Source organism: Lepidochelys kempii, chromosome 11, assembly GCF_965140285.1.
Source record: "Lepidochelys kempii isolate rLepKem1 chromosome 11, rLepKem1.hap1, whole genome shotgun sequence".
In the NCBI taxonomy this organism is placed as follows: domain Eukaryota; kingdom Metazoa; phylum Chordata; order Testudines; family Cheloniidae; genus Lepidochelys; species Lepidochelys kempii.
In genome coordinates this window covers 323267-348571 of record NC_136390.1, presented here as the reverse complement: position 1 = coordinate 348571, position 25305 = coordinate 323267, and the positions used below count along the sequence as shown (strand labels likewise).

The following is a 25305-nucleotide window of genomic DNA, read 5'->3' as shown; positions in this document are numbered from 1 at the left end:
CTGATTTCCTCCCTGTTAGTCTGTCAGTGCGGCAGAGTACACAAGATGAGATTAGAGAGAACAGTGCTCTTTTGTGTCACATCAGTAATCTGGATTCTGATCCAAGTGGACCAGCGATCTGATCTATTTATGCACCATCTATCCAATTTTTATACTCCATCCATCTCTGTGGTCCCTGAGTGCCTGACTCACCAGTCAATTGGATTCTGAACTAGAAGCATCTCCTTGACTCCTGGCATTTAGAGACCATGGGGGAAAAGTCCCTTAGAACAGCCTAAAACAGCTACATAACGCTGGTGTGACAGGAGCTATGATACTGGCTAGATGAGCAGATTGCTCTGATACCAGGTGGTAGGGATATCTAGCTAGCAGTCTCACTGGTCTGATCCAACACCTGAAGGAGAAGAGATCCCAGGGAGATGGGATCTGCTCTGGCATGGAAAGTGGGGCAGGGATGCTGGAGCATGTGGATCTGTTGGGCTATGGCAGTAGGGCAGGCGCTGTGCAGCTGCAGAAGTAGTCTGGTGGTGTCTTTGGCTTGGTTGAGCCTCCTGTCTATCTTGCAGCTCTTCCACGAGGCTGCGTACATGGCTGACGACCGCCAGGACCTCCTCAATGCCATCAACGAATTCCTGGACTGCAGCATTGTCATCCCCCCATCAGAAGTGGAGGGGAAAGACTTGCTCAGGTCTATCGCTACCTTCCAGAAAGAGTTACTGAGGAAGAGAAAGGAGAGGGAGCAGAAGAAGTCCACGAAGGAAGGGGTTGTCCAGGAAGCTAAAGGTCTCCTCACTCTGTTTTTGGCAGATAATGAATTTGCATCCAGTGTCTCCCTGTCTGCCCTGGGAGGGCACAATGGGGGCTGTGCCAGGGGCATTGGCTAGGAGGCCTCTGCCTCCCCCTTGCATAGGATAAAGCGAGGACAGCTAGTGTGGGGTGAGCTGGGCTGAGTCCTGCAACAGAGATGGGGATGTGTGGGAGGCCCCAGGGGGCTGGCAAGCCCAAGAGGGCAGAGCATGGCTATGGGGAGCCATGGGGGGCAGGAAGCCCAGGGGGGCAGAGCACGGACATGGGGGGGCATCAGGCCCAGGGGGTGGAGCATGGCTGTGGGGTGGGGGTGGAGGGGAAGCCCAGGTTTCATGTGGGGTGTGTAGGGAGCCTGCCGAGCTTTTGCCTCCTGCTCACCTGTTCTGTGGGAGGTGGGTATTTGCCAGCATCTGTCCCCAGGAGAGAGGGGTGGATCTCTTTCCTACATTCCCGTTGTAACCCCAGTACACCATGTCTCCCCAGAGCTGTGTGAAGTGAAGGCTGAGGAGGAAGAGGAGGGGGACGCTGAGGACGACCCATTGAGACGAACCGGCATTTGTTTTGGAGGTCTGGTTCGGGACATAAAGCGCAGGTACCCCAAATATCTCAGTGACATCAGAGACGCCTTGCACAGCCAGTGCCTTGCAGCCGTTCTCTTCATCTACTTTGCTGCTCTCTCTCCTGCCATCACCTTCGGGGGACTCCTAGGTAATGGGCCTGCTTTCTGTCTGCTCTTTGCACAAACTAGCCCGGGCTGGACTGGGGGGCGCTGGCTCTGCCGTCTGAGATTCTGTGCCTGCTCTGGCCTCAGGGCTTCAGCGCCGCTCGCTCAGGAGGCTGCAGCTGTGCTTTGCACACAGCTTGCGCTCTCTCCATGTGACTCGACCTCTCCAGCTCCAGGATTCTCAGGAGGGGAGGAGGGGTTCTACCCTCAAATGTGAGACCCCCTGCCCAGTGCAGGGCAGTTATGTCTGTGCAGGGGGGAGGAGGGGACTCCCTGCCTGTGCATGGTGTATCCGCCCCAGAGTAACTCTATGGGGGACTGCGCTCTCCACAGGGCGGCTTATCACATACACGTTGTTCTCTCTTAGGAGAGAAGACAGAGGGTCTCATGGGGGTCTCGGAGCTGATCATCTCCACCTCAGTTCTGGGGATCCTGTTCTCCCTGCTTGGAGCTCAGCCGCTCCTTGTCATTGGTTTCTCGGGGCCCCTTCTGGTATTTGAAGAAGCTTTTTTCAAGGTACTTGTAAGCCATCATGTCACATGTTGCCCCATGCTTCCTCAGCCATTGCACTGTGCTTGGCTTGCCATGGTTTATCTGATCAGAGGGGCAGCTGCACTCCTCTGACGCTGAAAGGGGTGACTCCGAAACGTTCCTGCAGACTGCTACCATACCACAGGGCACCCAGTGCTGGCCCTGCCCTCCTGCCTGTCCCTTCCAGCTCACCCCAGTCACTTCTGCCTCCTCTCACCATGGTCCACTCCACTGAGCCTGTCTAGGCTTGTGATTTTATTAATGCTTCACAGTGCTGCCCTAGCCAGCAGCCCTGATATAAACCAAGCTCCTGCCCAAACCAGGCCCTGATCTGCATTGCTGTGGTGAATGCTCATACGTGCAGCCCACGCTCCTTTTCTCAGTCACTTTTTCTCCTCTCTTTTGCGTGCAGATTTTCCAGATTCAGTTAACTGTATCCCACTGTAGCCTGCATCCCATGCAGTCCAGTCCAGTCTCTGTAGGAGAGCAGTAACCACTCACCTAGCATTATTCTTCATTTCTGATGTGGCAGCAGGGGATTTCATATTGTGGTTATTTGTGCTGCCTCTTGCTTATCCCCGAGTTATGTTCAGAGAGGGTCTATGCCAGCCAGTTTGGAGACGTCTCATTCTTGTGCATCTTTATGTTGTGGACTGTGGAAAGGAAAATGTCTTTCAGGGTCAGGTACAGTGGGTCTAGTCATGCTTTTCCACATTTCCAGGGAGTCTGTGTTTCTTGGTGTTCAAGTGCTTTCTCTTATGCCTCTCTATCCCATGCAGAACCTAAGGGCATCACCACGGTCTTCCATCTTTGCCAGTCTCCTGCTGTAGTCTTAGCTTCTTCCCATGTCATTTTGGGAGCTTTCCATTCTGCTTCTGTTGTGTGTTTGCATGTTATCCTTTTTCTCTCTTATTACCTCTCACCCAGGGGCTCCATGTCTTGTCATGTTATTCTCCACATATGTCCTAGCCAGCTCCATTTTTGTTCCATAACTTCCTATCCTATTGGTTTCTGTTTCATCCTCTTTCAGATCTCCTCGTTTGTGATTTTTTTCTGGCCACCTGGTATTGAGCATTTGTCTAAGGCAGCTGTTGATGAAAAATTGGAATTTTGATAGAAAGGTCAAAATAACTCTCCAAGTTTCAACACCGCTTCGTAAGACCAGCTTTACAATTGTATTAAATATCTGAAGTTTAGTTTGGAAGGCAAGATTTCAGTTTTTCCAGGTTGGCTTTAGAGTTACAAAACATGTCTGGCTTTTGCTATTCCGGCTTTAATGTCATCTGTTCCTCCTGTTGTACTTTCAGTGCTATCAGGATATGTGAAACATCAGAACTTTTTTATGTCAGTCCCAGAAAGTGTTATTAGTGTGTCTTGTTATGTGTTGATTCTCATGGTTTTAGTTTTTGCTGTGTTGATCTTCAAGCCTGCTAACTGTGCATAGGCCTGGAGATAATGCATTGTGGGTTGCATCTTTCTAATGTCATGGGATAGCAAGTTGATGTCCTCTACAAAGTCAAGGTCCTCGAACTTCTGTGTGACAATCCATTGCATAGGCGCCGACTCCATGGGTGCTCCGGGGCTGGAGCACCCATGGGGAAAAATTGGTGGGTGCTCTGCACCCGCCAGCAGCCAAGCTCCCCTCCCAGCCCCTCTGCCTCACCTCACCTCCGCCTCCTCCCCTGAGTTCACTGCGTCCCCGCTTCTTCCCCTAGCTCCCAGTGCTTGCCGCCGCAAAACAAGCTCGGGGAGGAGCGGAAACGCGGCTCGCCCAGGGGAGGAAGCAGGGAAGAGGCGGGAATTTGGGGAAGGGGTTGGAATGGGGGCGGGGCAGGGGTGGAGGCAGGGCAGGGCCTGGGGCCGGGGCAGGTCTAGCACCCACCGGCGCCAGCAGAGCTTGGCGCCTATGCTCCATTGTATGCCCCTTGGTTGTTCTGTAGTCTTTCTCATTACCCAACCCACTACGAGTAAAAAGATTGCGGGTGCCATAAGACATCTTTTTCTGATGCCCATAGTAACCTTGAATGACTGAGTCAGTTATGTATTACTTGACTCGTCATATTTTCATAAAAGCTCCTAATGAAAATTTCTGAGGATTCCATTGTAGCATAGTAACTTCCATAACCCTGTTCTATCCACTGTATCCATGGCTTTTTGGAAATCCATACACTTCATATAAAGTGGTGACTGCCGTTTGATTGACAGTTCTGTGGTGATCCGTAGTGTTTATTATGATTAAATTACTAGTTTGGGGTTGTGGGTTTTGTAACGGGTGAAGGCCTGTCAGAGTTCTGTGCTTCTCCCTCCCTCCTTCCTCCCCATCTGTAGTGTTCTCTGTGCTTGAGTGGGGTTATCTGTACCGTTGTTCCTGGCATTAGTAGCCAGGCTTGCATAGGAGTGGAGTGTGTTTAGGGTTTGGGGCTGGAGTGTGCGGTGCTTTGACTGAGGTGGTAGTCAATGCACAGGACACTGTGTGCTTCCGATAGCAGAGGGAGTTTTTCTAGGTCTGTTCAGCTGCCGTTGGTTGGGGAAGTTCCTTTGCATGCCTACCGCGGGGCTTGCTGGGCGTTTGTCTGACAGGGGTGTAGTCTGCCTTACAGCTGAACCCAAGCATGCGGCCTGGTCTCTCCTGGGGGGCTGGTGACTAGACTGAGCAGGAGTTTTCTTGGGGAGTTGTGTTGGTGTCATGTTTATTTGTAGCATGGCAGGAAGCAGGGCAGAGGGGATGTGCAATGCACAGTGTGCCTGGGATGCGCCCCAGTAACTAACACTGCAGTCTGAGCAGGACAGGCCAGTGAAACAACAGATACTAAGTCTGTGACTTTACTCAGCAAATGAAGCATTTTCTGTTCCCTCCAGCCATACCTTAACCCCTTCCCTGCTAGGCTACATGGAAAAATGTACACACGCCATTCCAGAAATTGATAAAGAACCATGTAGAATGGGAGAGGGGAGGAGAGTGTGTGTGGGAGAGCAGAGGAGAGAGGCTGTCCCATGGGCTGTGATTAACCCTTCATTTCCCTATTTCAGTTCTGCCAGAGCCAAGGCATCGAGTACCTGACGGGCAGAGTGTGGATTGGCCTGTGGCTCATTGTCTTCATCTTCATCATTGTGGCAGCTGAAGGCAGCTTCCTGGTGCGATACATCTCGCCCTTCACACAGGAGATCTTTGCCTTCCTCATCTCCCTCATCTTCATCTACGAAACCTTCTATAAACTCTACAAGGTGAACCGTCCCTAGGGAGAGATGCTACAGAGTGTCTGCCCAGCTGTCTGATCTAGGCACCTGCCACCATAGTGGCCACGTGCCTCCCACAATCGATAGAGAGAACAATAGCAATAGCATCTCTGATGCAGGGCCAGAGTGCCGTAGCATTTCTGGCTGGGCCTGTGAAACAATTCTTTGCCACCCCTCAAGTCCCCAAACATGAGTGCCCCCTGTGCGCTGTGACCGCATTGCTGTGCACAGGTCTTTGCGGGGAGCGTAGAGGGACACACCCCAAACCTTCTCTCCCTTCCCCTGCAGCAGTACCTGGATGCATAACTAGTTTTTTCTTTTCTTTCTTCCTCTAACCTCACGGGTAGATTGTGAGATGAGCTGTTTGGGGATGTGCCGTGATGGGCTTGGCAACACACAGTGCTGAGCTCACACTTGACTGTCCTCCCCCGTCCCTCTGCACAGGTTGGTGACTGCACCCTCTGCTTGTCTCCCCTGTCCAGGTGTTTGCAGAGCATCCTTTGCTGAAGTTTTACCCGCCGAGTTTGCAGAGTGGCTTGAATGCCAGCACGCTCTCTGTTGATGCCATGTCTCTGGGAACCAGGATGCAGCCCAATACTGCCCTCCTCTCACTTATCCTCATGCTGGGCACCTTCTTCATCGCTTTCTTTATGCGCAAGTTCAAGAACAGCCGTTTCTTAGGAGGCAAGGTAAGCTGCTGAGCTGTGTCCCAACGGCCCAATCCTGTGGCCCTTTCATCTGATGAAGTGAGCTGTAGCTCACGAAAGCTTATGCTCAAATAAATTGGTTAGTCTCTAAGGTGCCACAAGTCCTCCTTTTCTTCATCCACCATGCATCCCTTTTGGCTGCACACTTTTGCCCTCTGTGGCACCAGCATTATCTATTCCAGCATGTCTGAACCTGGCACCCTGTCCTGGCTCATGTGGTCTTACCAGGCCTGTGTGGGCAAAGGGCTGTTTATGCTGATAGGAAGCTGCCTGAAGAGAGAGCTGGCACCCCGGTGTGTTGTCTCTCTCCAGGTGAGTCTGGTGCCATTGGGGACCGCCCCCGTAAAATAAACACCAACAGTCCTCTGAATGCCATTGGAGAGGGCAGGCTCCCTTGGCACAAGGCCAAGGCCATAGATAAGACCTGGCTGCTGCTCACACTTATCTGTCCTACCCACATCTGCCCCAGGGTATCTTTAGATGGAGGAATCCAGCAGCCCAAACACTGCTTGGGCCTAAACACTTCAGGCCCTCAGCAAGGCTTCTCTGGCTGAATCTGGAGTCAAGGGTCTGCTAAACTGGAGCTTTACAGCCATAGGGACTGGTGGGTGTATGAGTCTCCATAGGTCAGGCTAATCCTAGGGGACTGGACTGCAGTGTGTGTCAGAATGACCTGGCATGGAAGGAGGGATAAACTTAATTTTAGTTCTCTCTGTGATCCGTCTGCCCGTCTGAGGCACTAATACAGCATTCAGTGCCTTGGGACCTGAGTGCTTTCCTAAGGCACTTCCAGCTAGAATGTGCCTGGTGTTTGCTGGCTTCCCACCCAGTCTCCCAGGGCCAGATGGTGTCTGGAGCAGCCCAGATACCTGAATGTGGCTAGAGAGCAGCTGGGGCCCAAGCAGGGAGAAAAGCAGCCCAGTGCGGTCAGGGAGTGACCAGAGCTCCTGTTTCCTCTGTTCACTAGCAGCATTCACATTTGTAGTGGGCATCTTGCCTGTCCTTTGGATGGGATGGATCGTCAGCCTGTCTCAGGGCTCTGTACAGTGCCTGGCATTGTAGCAGCGTCTAAGAGCTTGGCCTGCGCATTCCCACTGAAATGTGTTTGCTTTGCAGGCTCGACGGATCATTGGAGACTTTGGAATCCCCATCTCGATCCTGGTCATGGTCTTGGTGGATTACACCATCACAGACACGTACACACAGGTAGGTGCTGGCGTTCCCATCAAGCCTGGACACCAGTCCAGCATGGTTGGGATTACTGATTGTTCCATTCATTGTGCTTGTGTAACTAGATGTTTTTGTGTTTCCCACTTTCTCGGTCAATACGGTGCAAACCAAAGAGAGATTTTTGTGCACATACTTCTGCGAATCATAGCTGTGGGAGCAGCCCCGGGAGGCACTGAGTCCTACCAAGATGTGGGTCAGAGCCATAAGGGACTGAGGGTTCCTGTGACACCAAGAGCCAGATCAGAGTTGTGCAGGTTTGAGGGTCTGCGTGTTACCGAGAGCTGGATTAGAAATGTGTACAACTGAGGTCTGTGCAATCTAAATAGGAGAAGGGAGGTGGTATTCCCTCTGAATTCAGCATTACAAAACCCATTACTGGAGGCTGTGTCCAGTTTTGGTGCCCGCACTTCAGAAGGGATACTGAGTATCTGGAAAGGGCTCAGAGACAGTTTGAGATCTGGAAAACCTGCTTCGCAGTGAGACTAAGGAGCTCATTGTATTTCATGTATCCAAGAGGAGTGAGGAGGTGACTCGATCACTGTCTGTAAATACCTTCCGGGGGGATGAGGGGGAGGGAGATTTCTGGCTTGTCTACATAGTACATTAGTCTTCCCCAAGGATGTAAAATTCTAATGCACACTAACGTGTTGTGGACTAACTGTCCTGTGTGGACCCTGTTGGTGTGCACTAAAAGTTCCCTTGTGCACATTAACGTAGTATTGTTTGAAATGGGAACTTTTAGTCCACACCAGCAGAGTCCCGCTGAGCCACTTAGTACATGAAACCCTGGTTGCATCCCTGCCTCAGTTTCCCTTAACATGCTTTCAAGAAGTCCAGTGAGGCTTATATATATCAAACTGTGCCTCTTCAGGGGTCTAGTTTATTAAATTCAAAATGGTGAAATGTGCTACACAAATGAGCCTCCAAGATGGGGGGAGAGAAGGAAGAAGGGGTCCAAATTAACCTTAGTCTATCAACTCCACTTATGTCCCTCATCTACCTCCATCCAGGCTCCTTACCTATGAAGAGCTCTTGACCCAGGATCCTCTTCTGGAGTCAGAATCTCTGGGGAAGGGTCCCCACAGAGCTCAAACCAAGGCAGCTATTGGCATATAATTCCTCTGTGATCTGCAGCGCCTGGTGAGGTCCTCTCACTGGGACCAAGTTCTGCTAGGGCTTGGCATTCACAGCTCTTCCCTTTCAAAGCTTCTTCTTCAGGTCCCTTGCTTGCTGAGCTCCGCGCTGAGCCCTGAGAAGAGCTCTGCTTAGGAGCTCTCTATCTCTCTGCTCCACTCCCTGTCTGAGCCCTCATGACCCTGGCTAAGGCCTGGGTGCTCCTTACCTAATGAACTGCCATCCAGCTGGGTCAGCTCATTCTCCTTAGTGGAGCCTGTCACAGGCAGGCTGGGTACTTGCCCACTCCAGAGCCAGCCCCCAGGACAGTGTGCGACACACTAGTGCTCAGTAGAATTGAGACTCCTGAACCAGACAGACAAGCCCTGAGAGCCAAGGCTCTTTAACCCAGCAGACAGAGGCAGAGTGACACCCAGCGGCTGGGAGCTGAAGTGAGACAAATGCAGACTAGAAATACGGCACTGATGTTTAACGGGGAGGGGAACCATCCACCGGAACAGGCCACCCAGGCTTCTCCATCACCGGGAGTCTTCATATCTAGCCCAGGCACTTCCTTCGATAACCTCCACCCCTGCTCAACCGCAGCTGATGGGCTGGATGCAGTAAGGGAGGGATGAGGGTCTCTGGCATGGGCTATGCAGGAGCTCAGAATGCGGGGATGATGATGGCCCCTTCTGGATTTAACATGTGCAATACCAAGGGCCAGGTCAGAGCTGTGCGGGGCTGAGGATCCCTGTGGTACCGAGAGCCATGTCAGAGGCATAGGGGGCTGAGGATCCCTGCTGTACTGAGAGCCATGTCAGAGCCATAGGGAGCTGAGGATCCCAGCGGTACCGAGAGCCATATCAGAGCCATAGGGAGCTGAGACTCCCTGCGGTACCCAGAGCCATGTCGGAGCCATAGGGGGCTGAGGATCCCTGTGATACCGAGAGCCATGTTGGAGCCATAGGGGGCTGAGGATCCCTGCAGTACCTAGAGCCATGTCAGAGCCATAGGGAGCTGAGACTCCCTGTGGTACCGAGAGCCATGTCGGAGCCATAGGGGGCTGAGGATCCCTGTGATACCGAGAGCCATGTCGGAGCCATAGGGGGCTGAGGATCCCTGCAGTACCTAGAGCCATGTCAGAGCCATAGGGGGCTGAGGATCCCTGTGATACCGAGAGCCATGTTGGAGCCATAGGGGGCTGAGGATCCCTGCGGTACCCAGAGCCATGTCGGAGCCATAGGGGGCTGAGGATCCCTGTGATACCGAGAGCCATGTTGGAGCCATAGGGGGCTGAGGATCCCTGCAGTACCTAGAGCCATGTCAGAGCCATAGGGAGCTGAGACTCCCTGTGGTACCGAGAGCCATGTCGGAGCCATAGGGGGCTGAGGATCCCTGCGGTACCTAGAGCCATGTCAGAGCCATAGGGGGATGAGACTCCCTGTGGTACTGACAGCCGTGTGGGAGCCAAAGGTGGCTGAGGATCCCAGGGATACTGAGAGCCAGGTCGGAGCCATAGGGAGCTGAGACTCCCTGCGGTACCCAGAGCCATGTTGGAGCCATAGGGGGCTGAGGATCCCTGTGGTAACGAGAACCATGTTGGAGCCATAGGGGGCTGAGGATCCCTGCGGTACTTAGAGCCAGATCAGAGCCATAGGGAGCTGAGGATCCCAGCGGTACCAAGTGCCAGGTCAGAGCCATAGGGAGCTGAGGATCCCAGCGGTACCGAGAGCCATATCAGAGCCACAGGGAGCTGAGACTCCCTCTGGTACCGAGAGCCATGTTGGAGCCATAGGAGGCTGAGGATCCCTGCAGTACTGAGAGCCATATCAAAGCCATAGGGAGCTGAGGATCCCAGCGGTACCGAGAGCCATATCAGAGCCATAGGGAGCTGAGACTCCCTGTGGTACCGAGAGCCATGTCGGAGCCATAGGGGGCTGAGGATCCCTGCGGTACCCAGAGCCATGTCGGAGCCATAGGGGGCTGAGGATCCCTGTGGTACCCAGAGCCATGTTGGAGCCATAGGGGGCTGAGGATCCCTGTGGTAACGAGAACCATGTTGGAGCCATAGGGGGCTGAGGATCCCTGCGGTACTTAGAGCCAGGTCAGAGCCATAGGGAGCTGAGGATCCCAGCGGTACCGAGAGCCATATCAGAGCCACAGGGAGCTGAGACTCCCTCTGGTACCGAGAGCCATGTTGGAGCCATAGGAGGCTGAGGATCCCTGCAGTACTGAGAGCCATATCAAAGCCATAGGGAGCTGAGGATCCCAGCGGTACCGAGAGCCATATCAGAGCCATAGGGAGCTGAGACTCCCTGTGGTACCGAGAGTCATGACGGAGCCATAGGGGGCTGAGGATCCCTGCGGTACCCAGAGCCATGTCGGAGCCATAGGGGGCTGAAGATCCCTGTGGTACCCAGAGCCATGTTGGAGCCATAGAGGGCTGAGGATCCCAGCGGTACCGAGTGCCAGGTCGGAGCCATAGGGGGCTGAGGATCCCTGTGGTACCGAGTGCTAGGTCGGAGCCATAGGGGGCTGAGGATCCCTGCGGTACCCAGAGCCAGATCAGAGCCATAGGGGGCTGAGGATCCCAGCGGTACTGAGAGCCAGGTCAGAGCCATAGGGGGCTGAGGGGCTGAATGTCATTGAGTAAATGTTGTTTTTTTCCTGCTCTCACAGAAGTTGAATGTTCCCACTGGGCTGTCAGTCACGTCTCCCCAGAAGCGCGGCTGGTTCATTCACCCCCTGGGCAGCCGACAGGCCTTTCCCATGTGGATGATGTTTGCCTCAGCCATCCCTGCACTCCTGGTCTTCATCCTCATTTTCATGGAGACCCAGATCACCACGTGAGTACTGCTGCCTGCACCCACAGCTCCCTCGTCCCACTGAGCTCTGAGCCAGTGTTTGGCAACTGTGCAGGGAGATGGACGAGGTGGGGGGTTCTCCTCATTGGGCTGGGCCCTGGACATTCAGCCTCAGTCACAGGCTTGGGCTGCAGGATGCCCAGTCTGGACATGAGGAGGCAGGGTTCTGCTCCCTGGGACTCTCCTGTAATGGCTCTTCCTGCACAGCGACTGTGGCTGTGGGTTTCCCTCCCCTGCCAGGTGGAGTCTACATAGCCTGCGCCAGCCTCACCCAGGAAAGGAGCCTGTCCCTGGGCTTGGCAGAGAGGAGAATGGCCAGGAGCGGCAAAGAATATCCCCTTTTCCCCCACGTGCCAGGCTGGACTCTCCTCTGGCTGGCCGCTCGTTTTGCCAACTGCACCTCTGCAGCTCATGAGCAATGCTCCCTGCTCCAAGGGCCACTGGGCACATGGTCTGCCCCAGAAGCACAGGCATGGGGGGACCTGGGGCTGAGCAGGCCTGGCGCCGACAGCAGGACCCTCCTCTCTCCCCAGCCTGATTGTCAGTAAGAAGGAGAGGAAGCTCCTGAAAGGCTCCGGTTTCCATCTGGACCTGCTGCTCATCGGTACCATGGGCGGCCTCTGCGCGCTGTTCGGGCTCCCTTGGCTGACTGCTGCCACCGTGCGCTCAGTCACCCACGTCAATGCCCTGACCGTCATGAGCAAGGCCATCGCTCCGGGGGAGAAGCCGAAGATCGAGGAGGTGAAGGAGCAGCGCGTGACAGGAGTTGCAATCGCTGTCCTCGTCGGTGAGCCCCAAGCTACTGAACCTGGGGGGCAGAGGTCATAGAATCGTAGAGTTGGAAGGGACCTCTGGAGGCCATCTAGTCCAACCCCCTGCCCAGAGCAGGACCAATCCCGACTAAATCATCCCAGCCAGGGCTTTGTCAAGCCTGACCTTAAAAACTTCTAAGGAAGGGGATTCCACCACCACCCTAGGTAACGCATTCCAGTGTTTCACCACCCTCCTAGTGAAAAAGTTTTTCCTAATAGCCAACCAAAACCACCCCCACTGCAACTTGATACCATTACTCCTTGTTCTGTCATCTGCTATCACTGAGAATAGTCTAGATCCATCCTCTTTGGATCCACCTTTCAGGTAGTTAAAAGCAGCTATCAAATCCCCCCTCATTCTTCTCTTCTGCAGACTAAACAATCCCAGTTCCCTCAGCCTCTCCTCATAACTCATATGTTCCAGTCCCCTAATCATTTTTGTTGCCCTTCGCTGGACATTTTCCAATTTTTCCACATCCTTCTTGTACTGTGGGGCCCAAAACTGGACACAGTACTCCAGATGAGGCCTCACCAATGTCGAATAGAGGGGAACGATCACGTCCCTCGATCTGCTGGCAATGCCCCTACTTATACATCCCAAAATGCCATTGGCCTTATTGGCAACAAGGGCACACTGTTGACTCATATCCAGCTTCTCGTCCACTGTCACCCCTAGGTCCTTTTCTGCAGAACTGCTGCCGAGCCATTCGGTCCCTAGTCCATAGCGGTGCATGGGATTCTTCCGTCCTAAGTGCAGGACTCTTCACTTGTCCTTGTTAACCTCATCAGATTTCTTTTGGCCCAATCCTCTCATTTGTCTAGGTCCCTCTGTATCCTATCCCTACCCTCCAGCATATCTACCACTCCTCCCAGTTTAGTGTCATCTGCAAACTTGCTGAGGGTGCAATCCACACCATCCTCCAGATCATTAATGAAGATATTGAACAAAACCGGCCCCAGGACCGACCCTTGGGGCACTCCGCTAGATACCGGCTGCCAACTAGACATGGAGCCATTGATCACTACCCGTTGAGCCCGACAATCTAGCCAACTTTCTATCCACCTTGTAGTGCATCCATCCAGCCCATACTTCTTTAACTTGCTGACAAGAATACGGTGGGAGACCATGTCAAAGCTTTGCTAAAGTCGAGGAATAACACGTCCACTGCTTTCCCTTCATCCACAGAACCAGTTATCTCATCATAGAAGGCAATTAGATTAGTCAGGCATGACTTTCCAATGCTGACTGTTCCTGATCACTTTCCTCTCGTCTAAGTGCTTCAGAATTGATTCCTTGAGGACATACTCCATGATTTTTCCGGGGACTGAGGTGAGGCTGACCGGCCTGTAGTTCCCAGGATCCTCCTCCTTCCCTTTTTAAAGATGGGCACTACATTAGCCTTTTTCCAATCTTCCGGGACTTCCCCCGATTGCCATGAGTTTTCAAAGATAATGGCCAATGCCTCTGCAATCACATCCGCCAATTCCTTTAGCACTCTTGGTCATCCAGGGGTAGGGTTAGCAGCACCCCCATGGCCAGCGGCCCTACTCCGCTCCCCCAACCAGCGTGGTGGGACTCCTGCCAAGACCTTTTCCACAGAGCTTGTCCAGCTCTGGGAGAACACTTCATCGCGTTCTCTGGGGTCCAAAATGCTCGACCTACTCTGTACCTCACCTCTGTGTTCCTAGCTCGTCTTGTCTGTTGTTAGTAAAGGGTTCCTGGCTGTTCTCCCTCCTGTCTCAGCTGGCTCAGACATTCTGTCCCTTTCAACCTAATGGTCTATACACCTCTCAAATTCTATCCTCCAAGAAATGAGGCCTCCCTCCAAGTGGTAATTACTCATGTCAGGCCAGCTTAGTTACACAGCACCTCTACCTCATGGCCAGCACCCCATTCTGCCCCCAAAACCAGCGCCCCTACCCTGTCACAGCCAGCACCCCTGGCCTGTCCCCAAACCAGCACCCCTACCTCGTGGTCAGCACCCTACCCTGCCCCCAACAACCAGCACCCCACCCCGCTCCTTGTGGCGAGCACCTCTGCCCTGGCCCCAAAACCATTCCTGCTACTTTGCGGCCATCGACCTTACCTAGCATGTACAACCAGTGCCCCACCCATTCCCCACAGCTAGTGCCCCTACCCTGCCCCCCACGGCCAGCACCTCTACCTCACGTCCAGTGTCCGTCCCTGCCCCCACAATTAGTGCACAACCCTGCTCCCCACAGCCAGCGCCCCAGCCCTGGCCCCAACAGCTCCCCATGGCCAGCGCCCCAACCCTCCCTGGACAACTTTCCACGGCCAGCGCCCCAGCTGCTCCCCACAGCCAGTGCCCCTCCCTGCCCCCACAACTAGTGCCCGACCTGCTCCCCATGGCCAGCGCCCCAGCCCAGCCCCCACGGCCCCAGCCCTTTCCCTGACACCTCCACATGGCCAGCGCCTTAGCCTGGCCCCAGCCCTGCACCTGTCAGCTCCCCACAGCCCCTGCCCCAGCCTTGTCCCCGACAGCTCCCCATGACCAGCGCCCCAGCCCTGCACCTGTCAGCTCCCCACAGCCCCCGCCATAGCCCTGCCCCCGACATCTCCCCATGGCCAGCACATTAGCCCTGCCCCAGCCCTGCCCCTGACAGCTCCATAGAGCCCCCACCCCATCCTGCTCTCCACAGCTCCCCCAGCTGGGGACTCCTGACAGTGACTGCGCCTACTCTGTACCACGTGGCAGCTAGAGAGACGCAGGCGGTGTCAGGACAATGGTCCATGTGCAGCAGGCATGCAGCTGGGGAGGCTGCAGGTAAGTGATGCCCTCAGCTCTGTCCTTGCAGGCTTGTCCATTGTGATGGGCAACATGCTGCGCCGGATCCCCCTGGCCGTGCTCTTCGGGATCTTCCTCTACATGGGGGTCACGTCTCTCACCGGCATCCAGCTCTACGAGCGTCTCCTCCTCATCTTCATGCCATCCAAGCACCACCCGGATCACGTCTACGTCATCAAGGTGAGTGAGCAGGGGCTGTTCGGGGAGCTGGGGCTAGGACATGGGGGTGGCTGATGGGTGGGAGATGTAAGAGGGGAACTATCCGTGAACTGTCTGGAGAGGCTGAGCGTTCAGTGGGTCTGTGTTGTAGGTGGGGAGCTGGGGGTGGGTGGATGGGGCTACATGCAGGATGGAGGGGCTGAGCATTCAGTGGGGCCATGCTGTTGATGGGGATCTGGGGCTGAGTGTTCACGGGGGCCGTGCTGTTGACGGGGTGATGCATGGGCTGGAAGCGCCAAGCATTCAGTGGGGCCATGCTGTAGACGGGGCGATGCGCAGGCTGGAGGGGCTGAGCGTTCAGTGGGGCCGTGCTGTAGGCGGGGAGCTGGGGCCGAGCGTTCAGTGGGGCCGTGCTGTAGGCGGGGAGCTGGGGCCAAGCGTTCAGTGGGGCCGTGCTGTAGACAGGGCACTGGGGCCGAGCGTTCAGTGGGGCCGTGCTGTAGGCGGGGAGCTGGGGCCGAGCGTTCAGTGGGGCCGTGCTGTAGGCGGGGAGCTGGGGCCGAGCGTTCAGTGGGGCCGTGCTGTAGACAGGGCACTGGGGCCGAGCGTTCAGTGGGGCCGTGCTGTAGGCGGGGAGCTGGGGCCAAGCGTTCAGTGGGGCCGTGCTGTAGGCGGGGAGCTGGGGCCAAGTGTTCAGTGGGGCCGTGCTGTAGGCGGGGAGCTGGGGCCGAGCGTTCAGTGGGGCCGTGCTGTAGGCGGGGAGCTGGGGCCGAGCGTTCAGTGGGGCCATGCTGTAGGCGGGGAGCTGGGGCCGAGCGTTCAGTGGGGCCGTGCTGTAGGCGGGGAGCTGGGGCCGAGCGTTCAGTGGGGCCGTGCTGTAGGCGGGGAGCTGGGGCCGAGCGTTCAGTGGGGCCGTGCTGTAGGCGGGGAGCTGGGGCCGAGCGTTCAGTGGGGCCGTGCTGTAGACAGGGCACTGGGGCCGAGCGTTCAGTGGGGCCGTGCTGTAGACGGGGAGCTGGGGCCGAGCATTCAGTGGGGCCATGCTGTAGACAGGGCACTGGGGCCGAGCGTTCAGTGGGGCCGTGCTGTAGGCGGGGAGCTGGGGCCAAGCGTTCAGTGGGGCCGTGCTGTAGACAGGGCACTGGGGCCGAGCGTTCAGTGGGGCCGTGCTGTAGACGGGGAGCTGGGGCCGAGCATTCAGTGGGGCCATGCTGTAGACAGGGCACTGGGGCCGAGCGTTCAGTGGGGCCGTGCTGTAGGCGGGGAGCTGGGGCCGAGCATTCAGTGGGGCCGTGCTGTAGACGGGGAGCTGGGGCCAAGCGTTCAGTGGGGCCGTGCTGTAGGCGGGGAGCTGGGGCCGAGCGTTCAGTGGGGCCGTGCTGTAGACGGGGCGATGCGCAGGCTGGAGGGGCTGAGCTTTCAGTGGGGCCGTGCTGTAGACAGGGCACTGGGGCCGAGCATTCAGTGGGGCCGTGCTGTAGGCGGGGAGCTGGGGCCGAGCGTTCAGTGGGGCCGTGCTGTAGACGGGGAGCTGGGGCCGAGCGTTCAGTGGGGCCATGCTGTAGATGGGGCGATGCGCAGGCTGGAGGGGCTGAGCTTTCAGTGGGGCCATGCTGTAGACAGGGCACTGGGGCCGAGCATTCAGTGGGGCCGTGCTGTAGACAGGGCACTGGGGCTGAGCATTGAGTGGGGCCGTGCTGTAGACGGGGAGCTGGGGCCAAGCGTTCAGTGGGGCCGTGCTGTAGACGGGGAGCTGGGGCCGAGCATTCAGTGGGGCCGTGCTGTAGGCGGGGAGCTGGGGCCGAGCGTTCAGTGGGGCCGTGCTGTAGGCGGGGAGCTGGGGCCCAGCGTTCAGTGGGGCCGTGCTGTAGGCGGGGAGCTGGGGCCGAGCGTTCAGTGGGGCCGTGCTGTAGGCGGGGAGCTGGGGCCCAGCGTTCAGTGGGGCCGTGCTGTAGGCGGGGAGCTGGGGCCGAGCGTTCAGTGGGGCCATGCTGTAGGCGGGGAGCTGGGGCCGAGCGTTCAGTGGGGCCGTGCTGTAGGCGGGGAGCTGGGGCCGAGCGTTCAGTGGGGCCGTGCTGTAGACGGGGAGCTGGGGCCGAGCATTCAGTGGGGCCGTGCTGTAGACAGGGCACTGGGGCCGAGCGTTCAGTGGGGCCGTGCTGTAGACGGGGAGCTGGGGCCGAGCGTTCAGTGGGGCCGTGCTGTAGACGGGGAGCTGGGGCCGAGCATTCAGTGGGGCCATGCTGTAGACAGGGCACTGGGGCCGAGCGTTCAGTGGGGCCGTGCTGTAGGCGGGGAGCTGGGGCCAAGCGTTCAGTGGGGCCGTGCTGTAGACAGGGCACTGGGGCCGAGCGTTCAGTGGGGCCGTGCTGTAGACGGGGAGCTGGGGCCGAGCATTCAGTGGGGCCATGCTGTAGACAGGGCACTGGGGCCGAGCGTTCAGTGGGGCCGTGCTGTAGGCGGGGAGCTGGGGCCGAGCATTCAGTGGGGCCGTGCTGTAGACGGGGAGCTGGGGCGAAGCGTTCAGTGGGGCCGTGCTGTAGGCGGGGAGCTGGGGCCGAGCGTTCAGTGGGGCCGTGCTGTAGACGGGGCGATGCGCAGGCTGGAGGGGCTGAGCTTTCAGTGGGGCCGTGCTGTAGACAGGGCACTGGGGCCGAGCATTCAGTGGGGCCGTGCTGTAGGCGGGGAGCTGGGGCCGAGCGTTCAGTGGGGCCGTGCTGTAGATGGGGAGCTGGGGCCGAGCGTTCAGTGGGGCCGTACTGTAGGCACCATCCACCCCTGGCTCTGGGTGGATGGGGCGACACACGGGCTGGAGGGGCTGAGCATTCAGTGGGGCCATGCTGTAGACAGGGCACTGGGGCCGAGCATTCAGTGGGGCCGTGCTGTAGGTGGGGAGCTGGGGCCGAGCGTTCAGTGGGGCCGTGCTGTAGGCGGGGAGCTGGGGCCAAGCGTTCAGTGGGGCCGTGCTGTAGACAGGGCACTGGGGCCGAGCATTCAGTGGGGCCGTGCTGTAGGCGGGGAGCTGGGGCCAAGCGTTCAGTGGGGCCGTGCTGTAGACAGGGCACTGGGGCCGAGCATTCAGTGGGGCCGTGCTGTAGACGGGGAGCTGGGGCCGAGCATTCAGTGGGGCCGTGCTGTAGACGGGGAGCTGGGGCCAAGCGTTCAGTGGGGCCGTGCTGTAGACGGGGAGCTGGGGCCGAGCGTTCAGTGGGGCCGTGCTGTAGACAGGGCACTGGGGCCGAGCGTTCAGTGGGGCCGTGCTGTAGACGGGGAGCTGGGGCCGAGCGTTCAGTGGGGCCGTGCTGTAGACGGGGAGCTGGGGCCAAGCGTTCAGTGGGGCCGTGCTGTAGACGGGGAGCTGGGGCCGAGCGTTCAGTGGGGCCGTGCTGTAGACGGGGAGCTGGGGCCAAGCGTTCAGTGGGGCCGTGCTGTAGGCACCATCCACCCCTGGCTCTGGGTGGATGGGGCGACACACGGGCTGGAGGGGCTGAGCATTCAGTGGGGCCGTGCTGTAGACAGGGCACTGGGGCCGAGCATTCAGTGGGGCCATGCTGTAGGTGGGGAGCTGGGGCCGAGCGTTCAGTGGGGCCGTGCTGTAGACAGGGCACTGGGGCCGAGCGTTCAGTGGGGCCGTGCTGTAGGCGGGGAGCTGGGGCCGAACGTTCAGTGGGGCCGTGCTGTAGACGGGGAGCTGGGGCCGAGCGTTCAGTGGGGCCGTGCTGTAGACGGGGAGCTGGGGCCAAGCGTTCAGTGGGGCCGTGCTGTAGGTGGGGAGCTGGGGCCGAGCGTTCAGTGGGGCCGTGCTGTAGGCGGGGAGCTGGGGCCAAGCGTTCAGTGGGGCCGTGCTGTAGACAGGGCACTGGGGCCGAGCGTTCAGTGGGGCCATGCTGTAGGCGGGGAGCTGGGGCCGAGCGTTCAGTGGGGCCGTGCTGTAGGCGGGGAGCTGGGGCCAAGCGTTCAGTGGGGCCGTGCTGTAGACAGGGCACTGGGGCCGAGCGTTCAGTGGGGCCGTGCTGTAGACGGGGAGCTGGGGCCGAGCATTCAGTGGGGCCATGCTGTAGACAGGGCACTGGGGCCGAGCGTTCAGTGGGGCCGTGCTGTAGGCGGGGAGCTGGGGCCAAGCGTTCAGTGGGGCCATGCTGTAGACAGGGCACTGGGGCCGAGCGTTCAGTGGGGCCGTGCTGTAGACGGGGAGCTGGGGCCAAGCGTTCAGTGGGGCCGTGCTGTAGACAGGGCACTGGGGCCGAGCGTTCAGTGGGGCCGTGCTGTAGGCGGGGAGCTGGGGCCAAGCGTTCAGTGGGGCCGTGCTGTAGGCGGGGAGCTGGGGCCGAGCGTTCAGTGGGGCCGTGCTGTAGACAGGGCACTGGGGCCGAGCGTTCAGTGGGGCCGTGCTGTAGACGGGGAGCTGGGGCCGAGCGTTCAGTGGGGCCGTGCTGTAGGCGGGGAGCTGGGGCCGAGCGTTCAGTGGGGCCGTGCTGTAGGCGGGGAGCTGGCTCTGGGTGGATGGGGCGACACACGGGCTGGAGGGGCTGAGCATTCAGTGGGGCTGTGCTGTAGGTGGGGAGCTGGGGCCGAGCGTTCAGTGGGGCCGTGCTGTAGACGGGGAGCTGGGGCCGAGCGTTCAGTGGGGCCGTGCTGTAGGCGGGGAGCTGGGGCCGAGCGTTCAGTGGGGCCGTGCTGTAGGCGGGGAGCTGGCTCTGGGTGGATGGGGCGACACACGGGCTGGAGGGGCTGAGCATTCAGTGGGGCTGTGCTGTAGGTGGGGAGCTGGGGCCGAGCGTTCAGTGGGGCCGTGCTGTAGACAGGGCACTGGGGCCGAGCGTTCAGTGGGGCCGTGCTGTAGACGGGGAGCTGGGGCCGAGCGTTCAGTGGGGCCGTGCTGTAGGCGGGGAGCTGGGGCCGAGCGTTCAGTGGGGCCGTGCTGTAGGCGGGGAGCTGGCTCTGGGTGGGTGGGGCGACACACGGGCTGGAGGGGCTGAGCATTCAGTGGGGCTGTGCTGTAGGTGGGGAGCCAGCTGTAAGTGGATGGGGCAACGCGCAGGCTGGAGTGGGAGGTGGCTTATGTCCCTGAGGGATGGTGCGTTGCTAGGCTGGACTTGTGTCCCCAGGTGAAGACCTGGAGAATGAACCTCTTCACCTGCATTCAGCTGGCCTGCATCGTGGTGCTCTGGGTGGTGAAATCAACAGTGGCCTCGTTAGCTTTCCCCTTTGTCCTGATTATGACGGTGCCCTTACGACGCTTCCTGCTGCCCCGCTTCTTTCAGGACCGGGAGCTCAAAGCCGTAAGCAGCTCTGTGTGACAGCATCCATCTCCCCAGGGCTGGGCTGTCTTCAGTTCGCTCAGGCAGCTGGCATGTGGGGCACTGCCTGCTCAGAGGGGCTGGGAGCTTTCTCCAGCTTCTTGTGGGTGGTGATTTATCTGGTCCCAGCACTTTCAAACAGAGCCAGGGGTCTTGCCCCAGTGAGCTCATAGCCTGGGATGTGGGAAGGGCACAGATGCCAAGCAGAAGCCTGGAACGGGGGCTCCCTGCTCCATCTCTCTCTTCATGGTCAGGGCTGCTGGATCTGGTGAGGTTGGTCTGGTGCTATCTGGCCTTCCCCTCCCTGGATAAGGCTGGGACAGCCCAACCAATACACCCAGTTCCCTGGACCTTGGTATTGTCAAAAACAGGGCTCTCTAGACTGAGAGCCTAGGGGCTGGGGCCTCTTTCCATCTTTTGTGGGTGGTGTCCAGGGTCCTCATCACAGAGAAGAGCCTGCATCAACAGCTGGAGGTGTGGAGGAGCTTCGCTGCCTTCCCTAGGGCAGCTGCTGCCTAGCAGAGGGGCCAGCACCATGAGCACTGAAGCTGCCAGGGGAAGGGGAATGGCCGGGGAAGGACACCAGCCAGAGAGTGGGGAGAGAGGAATGGGTCGCACGGGAGGGGAAGGAGACAACGTGAGTGTCCTGCGACATAATGAGCAAAGCGCTCGATACCAACATCCCCCCAGCGGGGTGAGTTAGGGCCCTGGCTCCTGGGCTGGTGTCTGAGTTTGGTGGGATGGCTACCAGAAGCCCCGCTCTGGTCGCTGCCATGCCACTGCCCAGCTTCTATCTCTGCCCACAGCTGGACTCGGAGGACGCAGAGCCGAACTTTGACGAAGATGGCCAGGACGAGTACAATGAGATGCACATGCCTGTGTGAGCGGCTCCACCCCCTCCCTGTGGAAAGCTGCTCGTTCCCACGCGTTCTCCCTGGCTAAGGACCAATCAGAATGGCTTTGAACTTACTACACGTCAGATGTTTTCCTGTCTGGACCAAAGAGCAGCTGTGTCGGAACCCTGGAGGGAGGTGGGCAGGGTCGTTCCCGCCCCCACCCGCACAGTGGAAGCGTGAGCCTGTCTCCACCTGGACCCAGCGGGAGACACTTCTCACATCCAGAGTCTCTGTAGGGGCCTACACTCCCTTTGGTCATGGGTCTCCCTCACTGGAGACTGAGGCTGCATTGGTATGTGGGTTAGCAAAGGGGGGCCATGCAGCTGGGAGCCGCCACCTCCCATCCACTCACCACAGAGCTCTGGTTCCTCCAAATGCCAGCCCAAGCTCCACGTTCCATGGAGTCTGAGGGAGGCATGGACCCCACACAGAGTCCCAGTCTCGGTGCCCGGCCGGACTCTGCCTGCGCAGGGCAAGACTCGTCTGCTCTGCCGCCCCCAGCTGGGCTGCCCAGCTGCCTTAGCGGGCACATAAGTGGGCTCCTTGCACGACTCCCTGTCATGGGCTACTTTGCACCTCAGACTGCCCTGCCTGGTTTCTAACAGAGCTTCTGTGCCATCCTGGGCTGCAGAACGTCCTATACAGCGGGGCCAGGATTAGGGCAACTCAGGAGCCTGTGTCCAGTCTGCCCCAAGCTCTCTGTGTCCCAGCTGCAGGCGGTTTCCCTGTGGATAGGCAGGGGCTTCCACTCTTGAGCTTCAAGGAGTTCAAATCCCATCCCCCTGCCTGTCCAAGTCCCTTCCTGGTGCCTGCCCTCCCTGCTGATCGCTCCAAGTTGTATTTCTGGGGTGGAGGGGTCTGAGGTCATGGGCAGTCCCACAGTAACCAGTGTTAAGGATTGTGATGTCTGCAAGGGAAGGAGCGGCAGGAGGAGGGGCCTCCTAGAGCAGGCAGGGCTGAGAGGGCTTCCAGAGGAAGTGTCTCCCACTGAGCATGCGGCGGGGTTGTAGCCATGTCAGTCCCAGGATATTAGAGACACAAGGTGCGGGAGGGAACTTTTATGGGACCAACTTCAGCTGGTGAGAGAGCAGCTTAGGAGCTTACACAGAGCTCTTCTTCCGGTCGAAAGCTCCTTTCTCACCAACAGGGGCAGATCTCATAAAAGATGTTCCCTCCCCTACCTTGTCTCCCACTACATGGCATTTTGCCCACATGGGCTGCAGCCAGCAGCAGGCATCCACAACACTGGTGTTGGGGTCACCAGGACACATAGCCTCCACCACAGTGACTGGGCCACCCATGCTCCTGGTGACTGGGTTGCTGTGGCTCCCCACCTCTCCTATTCCCATACCTGGGCCACCCACAGTGGCTGGAGCCAGAGCCCCTGGCACCCAGGCCTGTCCCTGGGCAACCCTGAATGTCTTCACACCTGGAAGGCCCGAGGTCTCTCCAGACATCAGGGTCTGAAGCCTCAAGTGGGTTACTGCCTGGGCCCTTAAGAGCCCAGCTCTCGCCAGCTCTGCTGAGGAGATCGCCAGTAGTGCTCACGGCCTGTAGTAGGGTAACCTGGCAGCTGCCATGGAGCCCGGTCACCAGTACCAACGCTCGGTGGGGCAGGAGGCCCTGATGTGACACAGTCAGAGAAGGCAGGCGCCCCAGCCCCTCCACACAGGCATCAGAGGAAGGGGGGACCTTGTGGTACAGGCGCTGGCCTGGGAGTCCGGCCTCTACCAGAACTTCCTGTGGGACCTCAGCAAATCCACTGACTCTCCCTGCCTCAGTTTCCTATCTGTGAAATGGGGCTGATCCTTCCCTACCTCACGCATGGGGGTGCTCATTATGGTATGGGAGGCTCAGACACTATGGCCACAGGGCCACATGGATACCCAGCCAGGTGGAGGGGAGCCTTCAGAGCCAGGGTCCTGCTCCCGCCAGGCCACAGTCTGGCACATCAACAGCCCCTGTGATGCCAGTGAAGCCTCCTGGTTAGGAGATGTCTGTCTGTCTGTGGCTGCGTGTCCTGTCTCTGTGTAGTGTAGGAGGCCTGCTGTTGCTGCATCCCTGCCAGCCTGGCTGTGCATTGTGACTCCTCTATCTATAGTGGATATGGCTGCACCAATAAACCCTTCACAGGAACTGAACTTCCAAGTCTCTGTGCATGCTACAGCCCACAGGGGAACGGCTGCTCCTCCATGGCAGCAGATCCGGGAGACCACTGGGGCTGCCTGATCATGTTTCCACACCATCCACCCCTCACCACCCATGGCCTGGAACCCCTGGAAGTGGCACTTAAGCCTAATGTCCACACAGAGCTGTGGGTGGGGGATGCCAGGGGACTGAATTCCTGCTCTGACCCACTGGTACCACTCAGAAAATGGTGAAGGGGTGAGAAGAGCAGGGCTGCAGGAAGCCCCACAGAGCCAAGGCCCTCACTGCCCCCAGCTCCATGGCAAAGAGGAGCCCACAGGACCTACCCAGCTGGGTCTCCTGGCTGGCAGACACTCAGCCCCCAGCCCTACATGAAGCACGCGCCCTTTCAGCTGGCTCTGCCCACTCAGTCTTGAGGTTAGTGCAGGGCTAGTCGGGACACCTGGATTCTAATTGAGCTATGCCCTGTGCTGCCTTGGCGGAGTCCCTTCCCTTCCCCATCTCCGATTTCTCCTCAGCTGCCTGGCTTTACCCATTTGTAGAGCCTGGCCCGACCCTTGAGCTGGGGAGGCACCTATGAAAGGCTAGCTGCTCGCGCTCTACCATCACCAGCATCTGCCACGGCACTGAACTGCTTGGCGTTACAGGGGAATCTTGCCTACAGCAGCAATGACTGGACCCTGGGGTCATGGGAGAGGCTGCCCAGTCTCCCGCTACCCCAGACTCATGCAGCAGAATTCAGTGCCCAGGACAAGGATGTAAACTCCACAAACATGCAAGTCTCAGCCTGGCCAAACAGGGCCTGAGAGGTGGGTTACATCAACCAGGTTACAAAGGGCAAGCGGAGCAGTTCCCAAAGTCTGGGTTGTGGTCCCAAGTGGGGTCGTTCCATCAGTGGCAGTGGCAAGCCCAAGTGGACAGAGGATGCCATTTTGGGCTGATAACTGGCATCCTCCATACAATGTGATCCCATGGATACGGTGCATGCAAAGTCACACTGTGCAGAGGACACCATTTTAACTCATGCTGTCTGGGGTCATGGGGAAGCAATAGGGGGGGCAAAGATCCCTAGCAGGGTGCTCTGAGGTCCCAGACTGGGGGTGCTGTTGCTAAATTTGAGGATGGGGGCCCTAGAACTAGGCTGGCCCAGACCTTTGCTGATGGCATTTAATTTGAATAGCTCCAGCCCTAGGCAACTGGAACAGCTTTGTGTCACACACACACACACCCCCACCCCCGGGTGCATTTCCTGCCCCCTCTGGTGGCAGAGTCTGGAGCTGATGCTATGTGGGTCCCAGGTGGCATGTGGGCTGAGTGTTTGGATGACAGGGACACTGCAGGGAAGGATAAGTTGAGTCATACACCGCGGGGGGGGGGGGGGCGGATGCTGGCTACTCAAGGCTTTTGGCCTTGTTCTTCAGGAACGCTGAGCTGGCCTAGGGGGCCTGGACTCTGCTGGGCAGATAACGCGATTCCTTGCAGTCACAAGTTAGGGAGCTGAGTCCTTCCTGCTCTCACTTTCCAGGTTTAACTTCTGTTCCTGAAACATGTGCCCCAAATCTCAGATTGCCGCTGGCAGCAGCAGCTGTGGGTCTCCCACCCTGGAAGGCAGGTCAGAGACGCAGGTCAGACTCCATCCAGCAGCAGGCGGGGGCATTGAGCAGCACACATACACACAGAGTCTATCAATTAACAGAGGCAGCAAAATGGGGTCCAGTCCCTCCTGCCATTGTCCCTCTCCAAAGGCAGGACTCAGGCTTTATGTGTCGGCATGGGAGACGCGGTGGAGCAATGCCCTGAGTCACACAGGGAAGCAGAGTCCGTCCTACTTGCTGGCAGGAGATGCTGCAGTGTGGCCTGGTCCCCGGCCTGTAGCGACTGCTCCAGCTCTCTGCAGTGCTGCTGCAACTGGGGAAGAGAAGAAGGCGTCACACGTGCGCTGGCCCCTGTACTGACAGCAGGGTCTG

The 25305-nt window shown here is 58.2% G+C and overlaps 1 protein-coding gene across 9 annotated transcripts in view; it reads left to right on the top strand.

The window, feature by feature from the left end:
- The window catches only part of SLC4A3 (solute carrier family 4 member 3), an 81252-nt gene extending 57921 nt beyond the window's left edge, over positions 1 to 23331 (top strand). For 7 of the 9 annotated variants that reach the window (XM_073304800.2, XM_073304801.2, XM_073304802.2 and 4 more), the window contains 11 exons: positions 567 to 783; positions 1291 to 1515; positions 1899 to 2047; positions 5093 to 5287; positions 5782 to 5988; positions 7123 to 7212; positions 11032 to 11198; positions 11750 to 12003; positions 14846 to 15015; positions 20103 to 20276; positions 21101 to 23331. In XM_073304800.2, the coding sequence (XP_073160901.2) occupies positions 567 to 783; positions 1291 to 1515; positions 1899 to 2047; positions 5093 to 5287; positions 5782 to 5988; positions 7123 to 7212; positions 11032 to 11198; positions 11750 to 12003; positions 14846 to 15015; positions 20103 to 20276; positions 21101 to 21178 (1926 nt within the window). In that variant the 3' untranslated portion in view covers positions 21179 to 23331. The other 2 variants (XM_073304803.2, XM_073304804.2) reach the window with 2 other exon arrangements.
- The last annotated feature ends 1974 nt before the right edge of the window (positions 23332 to 25305 follow it).